This window comes from Streptopelia decaocto, assembly GCF_964273445.1.
Source record: "Streptopelia decaocto genome assembly, chromosome: 11".
In the NCBI taxonomy this organism is placed as follows: Eukaryota; Metazoa; Chordata; class Aves; order Columbiformes; family Columbidae; genus Streptopelia; species Streptopelia decaocto.
In genome coordinates, this window is record NC_138666.1 from 9,534,587 (window position 1) to 9,547,918 (window position 13,332).

General features: G+C 40.2%; 2 protein-coding genes across 4 annotated transcripts in view; one reads left to right on the top strand and one right to left on the bottom strand.

Annotated features, from left to right (window-relative positions):
• The first annotated feature begins 860 nt into the window (after positions 1–860).
• Positions 861–7,829, top strand: SDR42E1 (short chain dehydrogenase/reductase family 42E, member 1). Of its 2 annotated transcripts, none has more exons than XM_082063060.1 (3): positions 861–881; positions 995–1,096; positions 2,396–7,829. In XM_082063060.1, exons 2-3 carry the CDS (start codon positions 1,029–1,031, stop codon positions 3,501–3,503), a joined length of 1,176 nt encoding a protein of 391 aa, XP_081919186.1. In that variant the 5' UTR covers positions 861–881; positions 995–1,028; the 3' UTR covers positions 3,504–7,829. The 2 variants fall into 2 exon arrangements, with proteins under 2 accessions (XP_081919186.1, XP_081919187.1); XM_082063061.1 differs by having other exon boundaries at positions 2,401–7,829.
• Positions 7,830–7,969: 140 nt separating this feature from the next.
• PLCG2 (phospholipase C gamma 2) overlaps positions 7,970–13,332 on the bottom strand; it is a 62,005-nt gene continuing 56,642 nt past the window's right edge. For both annotated transcript variants that reach the window (XM_082063059.1, XM_082063058.1), the window contains 2 exons: positions 11,580–11,764; positions 7,970–10,823 (listed from right to left, as the gene is read on the bottom strand). In XM_082063059.1, the coding sequence (XP_081919185.1) occupies positions 10,781–10,823; positions 11,580–11,764 (228 nt within the window). In that variant the 3' untranslated portion in view covers positions 7,970–10,780. The remainder of the gene's footprint in view (positions 10,824–11,579; positions 11,765–13,332) is intronic.

The following is a 13,332-nucleotide window of genomic DNA, read 5'->3' on the forward strand; positions in this document are numbered from 1 at the left end:
TGAGGCCATTTCGTCTCGTCCTATTGCTCGTTTCTTGGGAGATTCCCTATTTTAAAGTGCATTATGCTGAGAGCCAAGATCTGGTCGAGTGTTGCTGGGGAAGGGACAGTACAAGTGATAGGACAAGAGGAAATGGCCCCAAATTGTGTCAGGGGAGGTTTAGATTGGGTATTAGGAAAAATTTATTCACAGAAAGGTTGTCAGACATTGCAACAGGCTGCCCAGGGATGTGGAGTCACCATCCCTGGAGGGGTTTAAAGGGCGTTTAGACAAGGTTCTTAGGGATGTGATTGAGTGCTGGAGTTGGGTTATGGTTGGACTTGATGATTCAGAGGGTCTCTGCCAACCAAAATGGTTCTATGATTCTAAGGGAAAGGGAGAAGGAGCATCATCCAGACACGCAGGCTGACACAACACGGCGAACTGACGCTCACCGGGACAAAACCCAACCTGTACCGGCCGCCTTCCCGCCCACATGACCCCGCCGCCATCTTGCCGCCCGCCCCCGCAAACTCCATTTCCCGGGGAGCCCCGCGGCCGGCACAGCGGCGCTCGGAGCAGGTAGGGCCGGGCCCCGCCGCTCCCCCGGCCCCTTTCCCGGCGCGGCGGCTCCTCAGCGCGGCCCTGCGCTCCCCGCGGGTCCCTCCCGAGGGGCCGGGCCGCGCTGAGGGCCCGATCCCGCCGGCTGTCCCGCCCGCAGTCGCTGTACACGGAACAACCGCAGCACAAGGCCCGGGGAGGGAAGGTGGAGACTTTCCTAAAGTCTCATAACGACAGCCACAGATCTGCCCCTTTTTTGTTTTCCTTTTTCATAACACGACTGTAAGCTCTCCTTTGAGGAATACCAGGGCAGGAGGTGGTTCAGCCTTGCCCACCAGATGGTGAAATGAAGGGCTTCAATTAAAACATGAAATAGATATGTGAATAACTGAACGTGTAGCGATGTTAAAACACAGATTGGTTTTAATGCGCATTTTTACAATGTGTTTTATAGGACAATTTCCTTCAATAGTGCCAAAGGAAAGAGGATGAAACGAGAAAAGGCTGCCAAGGAAAGAGTCCTCATCACCGGAGGAGGCGGCTATTTTGGCTTCCGGTTAGTGCATTAAATAGTTATCACGTACAAGAATAAATGTAATGGATTGTTGCTGGTGAGGCAACAAAATCAGTCTGGAAAAGGGAAAACCGGGCCTGACGTACCTGATCCAGTTCCCTCCCGTCTCTGAGTCATCTTGGGGCGCAGTTTTAAACAAACGTTATTCTGTTTGCCACTGTTTTAGGCAAACACATTGTTGTGTTTCCAAATGTCAACATCAGCTGACTTGCAGACATTTACCTGTCTGGTCACTTTCGTAATGGGGATTTAGTGCAAGTCCACACTTGTACGCAGATCTTTCTATTGACAGGAGGCCACAGCCTGCACATAATTACACACATACTTGGCCATATAGATTAAATACTCCAGCTGCTCTCAAGAATATATTTATTTTTATGGATATTGATGGTTTAGGGTTAGAGTTGTTAATAAGGTACCTATTTCAGTAAAATCCTTTCCCCCTAGCTGTATATGGCTCTGCAGGCTAAACCATGTAAAGAAAAAAACCCTGTTTTGAGCCCTGGACTATCTTTCAGAGAAGCTTCAGAGTGAGAGAGATTGCAGTCTTGACCCAAAAGTAAATTTCAAGCAGGGACAAAAAAAATCTCAGAACATACCTATCTGAATTCTGCTTGTTTTTTTCCATTGTCTCCCCCTTTTGGCATTATAGAAATACAACAGTTGAAGGAAAGAGGGGGAGCAATATCAGATTTATATGGTGTATGAATACCTGTATTTATACCTTTGACTTGGAATAAAATGTAGACATGTGGCAAAGTGTTCATACCAGCTTAAAGCATCTTGCTCATTCCTCTTCTCCATAAATTTCAAGCACAGCAGTGAAGACCAGGCTGTTGTCCTGGCAGAGCTGGGATGGCACAAAATCAGTAAGATAAAACCAATAACATTGATTTATTATTTTTCTAAAAATATTTGGCTACAGGTTTACATGTGAAAGGTTTGCTGTTGCTGATCTATAGGGGACAGAAGCAGATAAAAGGCTGCTGAAAGCACTTCAGTTATTTGTGTTCTGATTTTTCCTTTATCACAGTTCTACCTCTCCACCCCCCCCCTTTTCTTTTTCCAAAGTATTGATGAAGCCTGAGAAATTAGCTCAGTATCTAAAGTATCACAGTTGAATCTTCTCCATAGCAGATGGGTAAATATTTTAAAAACTCCCATCAGAAAAAAAAAAAAGTCAATATTAAAATAGTTAATAGTCTTCTCTTACCTCCAGGTGAAGTGTTTCATGCATTGTTATGCTATGTCTACTAACATATGGTTTCTATCATGTTTCAGTTTAGGTTGTGCCCTATACCAAAAGGGAGTTGATGTGATTCTCTTTGATGTCGTGAAGCCACGTCAAACCGTGCCAGAGGGAATAAAGTTCATGCAAGGGGATGTCTGTTGCCTGTCTGAAGTGGAAGGGGCTCTCAGAGATGTAATCTGCGTATTCCATATCGCTTCCTATGGAATGTCTGGCAGGGAGCAGCTGAACCGAAAACTCATCGAAGATGTTAATGTGAAAGGAACGGAAAATGTCATCCAAGCCTGTAAGAGCACGGGAGTGTCGGGTCTGGTTTATACAAGTACATATAACGTGATATTTGGAGGCCAGATTATAGAAAATGGGGATGAATCTCTGCCTTACCTGCCTCTTCACCTTCACCCAGACCACTACTCCCGGACCAAATCTTTAGCTGAAATGAAAGTGCTGGAGGCAAATGGTGCTGAGCTTGGAAACGGGAAAGGGGTGTTAAGGACTTGTGCTCTCCGGCCAGCAGGTATCTATGGGCCTGGGGAACAAAGGCATCTTCCAAGAATAGTGAGTTACATTGAAAGGGGACTGTTTAAATTTGTATACGGAGATCCTCTTAGTTTAGTAGAATTTGTACATGTAGACAATCTAGTTCAGGCTCATATCCTTGCCTCTGAGGCCCTCAAAGCCAACAAAAAGCACATAGCTGCGGGCCAAGCCTATTTTATTTCAGATGGCAGGCCTGTAAATAACTTTGAATTTTTCCGACCGTTAGTAGAAGGTTTGGGTTACAAGTTCCCAACCTGTCGTCTCCCTCTCTCCCTTGTCTATTTTTTTGCATTCCTTACTGAAGTAGTTCATTTTCTTGTAGGTCACATTTATAATTTTCAGCCTCTCCTCACTCGCACGGAGGTTTACAAAACTGGCGTCACACATTATTTTAGCATGGAGAAGGCCAGAAAAGAGCTGGGGTATGAGCCTCAGCAGTACAGCCTGAATGAAGTGGTTGAGTGGTTTAGATCTCAGGGATGTGGACCAAAGCCGAGAAAATACACGGTTGTGCATCTTGTTAGGGATGGAGGATTGCTCCTGCTGCTGATTGCTGTGATAGTCTCATGGTTTCCATCTGCAGTTACATTTTCAGCCTGAAAGGTGACACGCTGAGTATGGAGGAGAGAATTTACTTATGTTCTCTCAGTACTCTGTCTTGAGGTAATTAAAAAAAAATAATTTAAAAAAAGAAAAACAAGAAAATACACATTTGTGTCATTCAGGTAAATAACAGTCCCCGAGGAACAAAACTGCTGAGTAAAAAGGTGTCATTTTTATACATAGTTCTTCTTCAAAGTAAATTTGATCAGATCATGAGCAAGATGAAGCTCAGTGTTACTGCAAACAGCATTTTATTCTTAGGTACAACACCACACTACAGTGAATGGAACAAATATCTTTAGACTGACCCTTCTTTCCCCTGATGGGATTATACTCTCAATCCCTGCCCTTTATTCCTAAAGAGCGTGTGCTACATGATCCAGAGGAGAATAAACTTATTCTTTGATCGCATTCCAAAACCAAATTCTGCTTTCCAGCTTGGATGTATATATGACTAACCATGATTAACTGATAAACTGCTAGACAATAAATAAATTCCTTTTTTAATGAATACATTCTGGTATGCTGTTCTGAGTTAACTCTGATATCTAATGGCATTTCTGGAAAACGCACAATGGTTAATCTAAGTTACAGCAAAGTGCTTGAAGCAGCACAGATTTGTAGATTTTCCTAACAGTAAAATATGCCTGTTTAAAATGAATGAGCCAGCTAAAGTGCATTCATAAAGAAGACCTATGATTCTTCCCAGCATTATTGAATGGTTAAACAAATAATCCATCAAAGACATTTGGTAAGTGATTACATTCATGTTCCACTGTTTATAAAACGTTTTTAGCCTTTAATAATATTTCTGTAACCTGACACCATTTGAATGGAACTTTACCTTTGTAGTAGGATGATAAACACTTGATCCAATGAAACTCACAATTTTGTGGAGTTCTAAGAATAGAAAATAAGACCTTGTTAAGTACAGGTCACTACTGTTGTCTCCAGCATCTCCCTCATCTCTGTCAGTTTAATATAGGAAGAGATACTGAGAAAATTCACATAAAAATGTTAAATCACAAAGTTCTTTCCCTCAACCCATCAGCATTACAGTTTCAGTACTTTCTGATAAAAGGACACTCCTAGAAGTCCAAGGTTCTCTTTAAACTTTACTCTTTCCATTTTAATAGCTGAAACTACAGTGATCTTAATTTTGTGTAAGTTCCAGTTACTTCAGTTCTGTTACATCCTACTGGGGTTCAAACGGGGAAGTGAAGCGGAAGAAAGCGGCAGTAGCTGCACTGCATTGCTGAAGGATTCTCAGAAAACAAAAGTGCCTACATAGAGGAACCAAGCTCAAAGTCCACTGCCACCCGTGTTTAGACAGTGGAGATTTTTGTAGTTAATGCTGACTGAAGACAGCACTATTTTTTGAATGTTGAATTATTTTCCTGGGAAGCTCACCTTTAGAAAAAAAACAACCTGCTATTGATGTTTTGTTTTGCTTGAAATCTGAATTTTCTCCTCCTTCATTACCCTACCAGTGTGTACACCATGAAAGAAACTAAATTTAATACTTAGCTTGAGGGACAGCTCAAGAGAACACTCAACTTCTTTTTTTTTCACCCTGCCCTATAACAGGAATAAAATCGAGGGGGCCTGGGGCAGCGGTGTTTGTGTAGCAGCCGTGCTGCGCTCCTTCAGAAAGAGCTTACGTGCCTCCAACAGAGCGCTGATGGCACAAAGGCCACGTTCCAGAACTCATCAATACACATCACCATAGTCTGCAGAAAGAATAAACTTTTTAATAAAACAGAAGAAAGACAGACATGACCTCATGAAAGCGCCGGACTGCTGTTCTGTTTCCAACAAGCCCTGTTTTTCAAGTGAAAACCACTTGCTTATTTTCCCCTTTGGGTTCTCTGGTTTTGACACGATGTTATCAGAAACAGATTAAGAACTTCTAATGCCAGCAGAAGCAATAGACAAAACCAAAACGTGCAAGAGATTGCACAAACCCATTGCACAGAACCATAGCATTGGTGTTTTATGCTAAGTCTTGTAAAAAAGTATTTTTATTTCAGATATGGCACATAATTCCTGTGCCCCAGAGGAATTTCTTCGGCTATTTGTGATACTTTTATTAGCAAAACTCAGCTACTGCCGTCATCATTATCTCAATGGTGGGGCTGGTGGAAAAAAATCTCTCAAAGTGTCCTAAACTGATGAAGCCTAAACCCACGTTGTTAAGACTGGCTGAGGTTAAAGCCTTGCATAGGTTTTTAGGTACAAAACCAGAAGATCCTGAGAAGACAAAAAGCCCATGAATACCAAAACTTCTGCAGAAGCTGAGTTCAACACATGAACCTTTTCATTTGCCTGGAGTCAAGGACAGAACTTTTGGCTGACAACAGAACAGGAGGGATTATTTTGTCTTGAGAACTCCTGACTCCTCCTTGAGCACAGGCTCCTAAATCAGGTACCTGTGAGGAGAACCAGGCAGCGGTTTGGCACCGGCCGCCCCGACCACATCAACAGCCTCTCGCTGAATTCATTAATTCCCCGTCATTCAGCTCCATCTGGGAAAAAAAGCCAAGTCCTAGCTGCAGAAGAGGTGAAGGAGACTTTTTCCAAAACGAAAACAGGGAATCTGTGCCTTAAGGAGATACTTTAAAATTGTTTGAAAATCACCTATGTATAAAGCCAGTCACAGCCGCTCCATTTTAGCTATTTTACAATGAGAATTCTCTCATTCCTGCTTCTCATTTTCATACTCTTGCAAGAGTAGCTGAGTAAATTAAGGTAATTAATTGAAGTGTTGTGTCTGTTTCCAAATTTCAATCTATCACCTGTTTTCCTGAAAGTGAGTTACCAGAAATGTATCTAAAAACTTAAAAAGCAGAACTGAAAATATAGCACAGCTTCAGTTTTTCCTAGTCCTCAAAATTATTTGACAATTGATGGGTGCCTCACTATAAAGAATGACGCTGGTGTTTTAAGTAACTACTTAAAGAATCGTTGGTGAGCTGCTTCACCTCGCATACATAGTATGTCAAGGTAAAAATCTGCCAGATATACACAAACAACCTATATTTAAATATAAATAGATTTGTTTTAGAAGTTTAAATCACCCAGAAAATAGACCAGATTTTTATACTCCCTTCTCCCAAGAGACTCAATCAAAACTTTCCTTCATTTCTATTTATTACTAATTTCCACATACTTTCAACAAAATAGTGGCGTATTCAATGATTTATGATGTGTTCTTCACAGAAAAGCATCCTGAACACTGATAATTTACAGAGATTGTAAAAGATCTGGGAATTAAATTGCAATTTGGTAGTGCACAAGTGTTAAGGGAGCTACTCCTGTGTTATTCTAGTCAAGCTCATGATTAAATTCTTTTAAAACTAATAGCTGTGCATGTTTATAAATACTGTTATGGATCAGAAGATAAATTTGGCTCCAAACTGATTCTGAAGGTTAATTTGCATTACATTTATCTCCTGTTTCTAATGATATAAACTGAATTTCAGTCTGGAACAAAGTCAACTAGTTGTACTGCACTTGGCAACACTGACACATGACTAGTGCAGAATTCAACAACTGTACTTCAGCTTCCACACCGCATTCAGTTTTTTACAACTAGTCTGGAGAATTCAAAGATAATCTCTGGTGCACAGGCAATGCCATCTCACCATCTAGAAGTTCAGTTTGAGAGCTGCAAAACTAAAAAAATGTTTGCAACAGAGAAACTTACAGATGCATTAGGGTGGAAAAAAGTGAGAACACAGGCAACAAAACACCTGAATGAAGCAATTTTTTTTTTACTTCAGAACTTGTGCATACCAATATTCACAAATTAAACGGTGACAAAGACCATTTGGCTCATGTAATGACCTGGAAGAGCAAGGCTGCGCATATCAAGTCCTGCTCAATACACATGTCATTTTTATCAAAAGACTGGGAAAAATTTTGTTCCCGAGACTCCCAACAATGAAAAAGATGACAATATGAAGACAGCATCGTTCACCCAGCAGCAGTTCTGCCCATGCAACCTTACAGGCAGAATGTACTGATGCAATTTTATGGTGAACATCACGATTACTGTGCTTCCAGACTACTACAAACCCATCTTTGCCTTCTTCAGGCTTCACTGTTTGAGTTGATCCAAATGTGATGTTCACTAGGGCTGAAGCTTATATCTGCCTGTCACTGAAAAAGGTCAGTTAGGGTTTGCAAGTTAAACATGATCTTTGACTTTTTCCTTCTGCCCTGCTTGTCTGCAGCCAGATGAAGTGCAGCAATAACCACGTCTATGGAAATGATCAATAAGTCAGTTCATCTTAAAAAAACAGAGATGCCCTTCCTCCAACCCCCCGCAAAACACACCATCACACACCGGCAAACCATTTTTCTATAAGAACTCACTCATAGTACCACAAATGATCCACAAAATTCTTGGAATTCCATGAGCAATGCTAAAACGAAGCATCTGGCATCATTCACACCACTGCTGAGATATCAAAAATTATTTATTAAAAATAAGTTACTTTGAGAATTTAAAACAGTGTCTATAAGAATATAACAATTTAACAGATATTGTTGACTTAAAAAAATTTATAAATGTTTTTCCTCCTAGATTATACAATCAGCACACACATTCAAACCTACTTTCATATTAAAACAGTTGCAACTGTGAAAAAGTTGCTACAGGATGTGCCCTGGCAAAGAATTGAGAAGTGGGATTTTGGAGTTAGAAGACAAAATGCAAGAAACAGGAGAAGAGTTAATACGTGGCCTTGCACATCACTTGCATGTCAACAAAACAGCCAACGCAGTATTTTCCTTCTGAATACAGTGTAACATTATACTCTGGGGAGAAATGGTCTTACTGTAAAATGATTTTTATAAATACGGAGGAGTGCCTCTTGTAACTTTTGATACCACGTATGTGTGGGAAATATGCATGGGACTTTTCAAAGGACTAAAAAATGTGCACAAGGAACTCCTGTGTTCATCATGCAATGGCTGTTCTGTGTCGGGAATATAGAGACCAATCAAAGAAGCCAGGAAAAATGGACAGTTTGGTTACGTCTGCTCTGGAACTGAGCTTAAGAAAAACAAAACAAAAATCAACCCACCATAGCAACAGCCTCGAGCTCTAGGATTTGGTCTCCCGAGGCCACAGCATCTTGTAGATTCCTATTTTTTGTGATTAATCCAAACCGAGCTGGTAGTCAGCTGCCTATAAATCCGGTCCCACCTGTAGCAACAACCTCAGAACCTTCCAGACAAGGCTTTGGGCCACCTTGTCTGTTCAACACTGACACCACAGTGTTCTCACAACGTCAGATGGGAATCATGGAGGTTGCTGAATGAAATACACAGCACAAGGACAGATCATACGACAAACTAACAACATCCTGGAACATGCTACAAAATGCATGCACATCAAAGGTCCCCCCCTCGGGGAACAGCAACTGGATCATCCAGTTACACCTGGATACTGCAGGTAAGCCCAGCTTTATACAGCAGTCTAGGTTATAGCTCCACCTCCCAAATCCACGGTTGATGTGATTTTTCTTTGTTGGAGGGTAGTTTGTACCCATCTAATCCTTGAACACAACTGGCTAGTGAAAAGATTTCAGCCAGGAGGAAGAAAAGCAGAAAATTGCCTTTTAACTTTGTTCTCTTTTTCAGTTGAGTGATTAGTAATTAATTTCTTTATAATAAAAAATTTACAGAAGTCACCTCATCGTGGGACACACGATTATAGCACTTTCATCTTTGAGACAAGAGTGTCTTTACGGAATAACTAAAGCCTTGAGGGGGTTCCTCAAACCATCATCTGTGAACGCACAATGGCATCAATTAAGTGCCTCTTGAAACAACAAAAGTCATCGCGTGGGGAGCAAGAGAAACTGAAAACTGCTGAGGCAGCTTCATCGGGCCGTGAATCCCAAATCCATGCACGTTTTCCGTGATCAGAAACACAACACTATGTAGGCAGCATTTTATGCCTCAGGCAGTCACTTAGACAGGAAAACTGAACTCCTCTGCACGCATTTGGAGGTTAAAGTGAAGCACACAGGCAGCAAAACTCCACCCGTGTAGAGGTAAAGGAATGTGATAGTAACAATGGTGGTAGCACAAAGAACCAACACATGTACAAATTATGACAACTGGTGTTAAATGTGCCATGGAAGGACTTTGGTTCTGCTCTGGCAGGAGAACACACTTGCTAATCTAACAAGTTTTCTCATCCATGTTCATTTGATTAAAGCCATAAGAAAGATGTACCTCTATGTTTGTGCATACTATCATTCTTGCATTAGATACATTTTGGGAAAACAATCTATATTTACAAAGCACTATCATTTGACGCTATCGTCTAAGTAGGATTGCAAGATTTAAAATGGACAGTTCATTTAAAAACTCATTTGTAAGAAAGTTAGCAGCTGAAAGGATTTGCAAAATGACACCACACCAAAGTAAATGATTTTCAGAATTTCAAATACCTTTCCTTTCCACAAACAAACAGATATTTCCTACTGTGTAATCTTAAAACTCTTCCTTGTGGTGCCTTGAGGTTGTGAACACAGGTTCACAAGGGCAATGAATACAGATTCATATATCGTTCTTTTCTTGAACCTCCACAGAGAGTTCAACAGGAAAAACACAACTACAGAAGTTGCAGAAGATATTTGGTTTCAACAAAATTAACATATTATCTAGTTCTCAAAAAAGTAAGAAAAAAGGAGACAATACAGTATGAGCTATCAGCTGCCCAAAATATATTATACAGTATCAAAAGTACAATCTGCTGCCTTGGGCACTGTAACATATAAGACATGACAATGCTGGTGTAAAAGTGCTTTTACAACATTTAATAAATTAAAAACTCACTACCAGTTAATCTTAAGGAGCCAGGTTGTTAAAGTGGTGTGATTCCATGCATGCAAGTTGTTGTGAATGTCTTATCTATAGCCTGCGTACACAAATATAGTAGATGACTTACACTTGTTGTTCAGGTATTGATAACGAGAAGTGAGGTCTATCCAACAACATGCCCTCAGATTTTAAAAATCTTGAATACGTAGAAGGTGTGGCCTGCACAGACGGTATGCTTTGTACAGAATATAAATTATTAGGAATTAAAACAGTTTTTCCTATAACAAGAAATTATAAAAGAAACCCATCTTTCCTCCTCCTCCTCTTCTTCCAGTCATTCAGTCTGATGAGACCGTCATTGAGTAGGACGACCAGGATAAATTAGTATCTCTTCCTGAATTGCACAATAAAGCATGCATCAAAGAATGATTTCTTTAAGAGTAGAATTTGCTGTTACTGACTTTCTTCTCCTTTAATCTTAAGGGAAAAGAAAAGGAAAGCGTCAAGTCTAGTGGGAATTTCTCAGAGGAAAACAGTCTACCAAGTTCAAATTACTTAGATACAAATGGCAAGTAATGCATCGGTAACAAGCATTGCATTTTTTTTCTTCAATAAATGGGAGTAAACCAGTGATTCATGCAGCTGTTCAGCACACATAGAAAAGTCTTCCCCCATCCCATCTTGAGATCCCATCTCAAGGATTCCTCCTGGTACACGAAGCCTCTGTCTCCCTCACATCGAGCCCAACAGTGGCAGCAAAGGAGAAGGATCCTTCCCCTCAGCTTTGGATAATGTACTGACACTTATCAGACAATTCTAGGCTGTTACTGGTTTTATCTTTTGTGGTGTCTGTATCTGGAAGCGTCTTCTCCCATATCTAATATGCTAACGATATTTCCAGGGACATAACTTCACTGGTGTAGAAGGAGTGAGGCGGTTTATTTATTTGTCTGTATATACCCCCAGGCTTTCCTCCCGGAAAGTGGGAGAAGAGAGAAACATAAACTCACAGAATTACATGTTTCACTGTGATCACTGAAACCGAGATGGCACTGAGCAGAGATTTCACAGCATCTGCTGGCCTCTAGTGGCTCGCAGCCCTTCCTTGCTTCAGACATGCCTGTTCTACCCTCGCCACTCTGCAGATGCTCGTTTTGATAAAGCTGAGGTTTCCTCACCAGAAATCATGTCTAAATAGAGCTGCCTGGGAAAGGAGAATGATTATCAACCCACCTGCGGTTGCAAGTCTCCTGACATATCTGTAGTTTGCGCTCATTCACATTGAATTCTTTTAATATAGCATCTCTGTTAGGATTTCTTAAATTCACATGGGTGTCATAAAGGAACAGCTGGTTATTAAGCTCCTCTTGGCGCTTCCGAAGTTGCCGACATGAGGAATAAAGCTCTTCTTCACTTTCCTTCAAAAGAATATTGGAAATCAATGTAACTTGTAAGACAAGCACCAAAAATGACATCGAATCAACATAGGGAGACTATTTTGTTTTCCTAAATACATTCCATTGGCTTTATATAGAATGTTTTATAAAATTAGTTTTACAAGACGTTTTTGGAATGTTTACGGAGACAAACTAACTAAGAAAGCACTAAAAAACCCCCACAGTACAAACAGCCATACCCTCTAACGGGGGCATCACGGACATTACAGTGCAAGTAATGAAATGTGTATATCTAAAAACTTCTATTGGAATATTTTTCTGTAATAAAGCATGACAGTCTGTTGAGGAAAGGACAGCAAATGGTGTATTATAGTGGGATATCAGACTCTAACAGTTTAAAAAATATTTTAAAAAAAGTTTAATTTTTGACTGTTCCATCATATTTGTGTATTCTGCTACATCCTACCAGTCCTGGTGCTTCCCTATTGAGATGGAGACTAACGATGGAAATACTGACTAGTAAATAGGACCCCTAATAGCAGCAAGTACTCAGATGGCCAAGAAAGAAGGACAGATCCTGTGTTTCTGTGGAGCTATGGAAATTCAATTCTTGCAGCAGGACTAAGTATTTGAAAAATAATTTGCAGCAGTCTGAGTTTCTGTTGTTGCATGTGGCCCACAGTGGAAAGTCTCAAAAAAACTCCACAAGCATGAAATAATCATACTGATTCCCTTTATGACTTCAAATTATTTTAATACTTCAAAACTTTGAATGCAAAACCTGCCTCCTTCATTGAGTTACTAGTGGGGAATAGTACCGGCAGGACCGAAGTCTTAATTTTCACATCAGCAGCAAACCAAGATACTCATCCTCCATGAAATGACATGCAATCAATAAACGTAATAAATCTAAACATTTTCAGAGGCAGCATACTAATAAGAATGCCTCTTTTTGCACTCAGTTCAGATCAAGGAAAATTGACAGCTTAGCAACATACCCAAGGACATTCAGTTAGAGCAACAAGATCCTTTCCTAAACCTTCTTTTTCCTCCTGAAACACATTCCTGCAGCTCCCAGGTATGGGCTGAAGCAACTCAAACAACCTCAGTGCTATGCTACTGATTAAGATTTAAAAAGGAATTTGTTTTTATTTTATTTATGGTTTTTTTAAAGGTGAAGGAAACTTTGCATTCCAAAATCACAAAGGGAAAAGCTGATTGCCAATTACCAATTTGCAGATGTAATTATTGAGATGCATATGTACTATTATTTGTTCTTGTAAATAAATATATCCACAAAGCCAGACTTTAAAGCCCCATTTAAGAATGTCCATTTCAATCTTTATATTAAAAACATATATACTGTTGAGGCTGACTGTAATCAGAAAATGCTGAAGAGATATACACACTTTCTGCAGCAGGTAAATCAATTTTCAAGCAAACAAGACATGCTCCTAAATGTAACAACAACCTCAGTATAGTACAATTTCCACAATATCAAGAAAACTGGTTAACTTCCACAGAAAATCCATAAGGCCCTCCATAATAATTCACAAATGTGCATGCTTATGTGTACAATATTCTTGCAT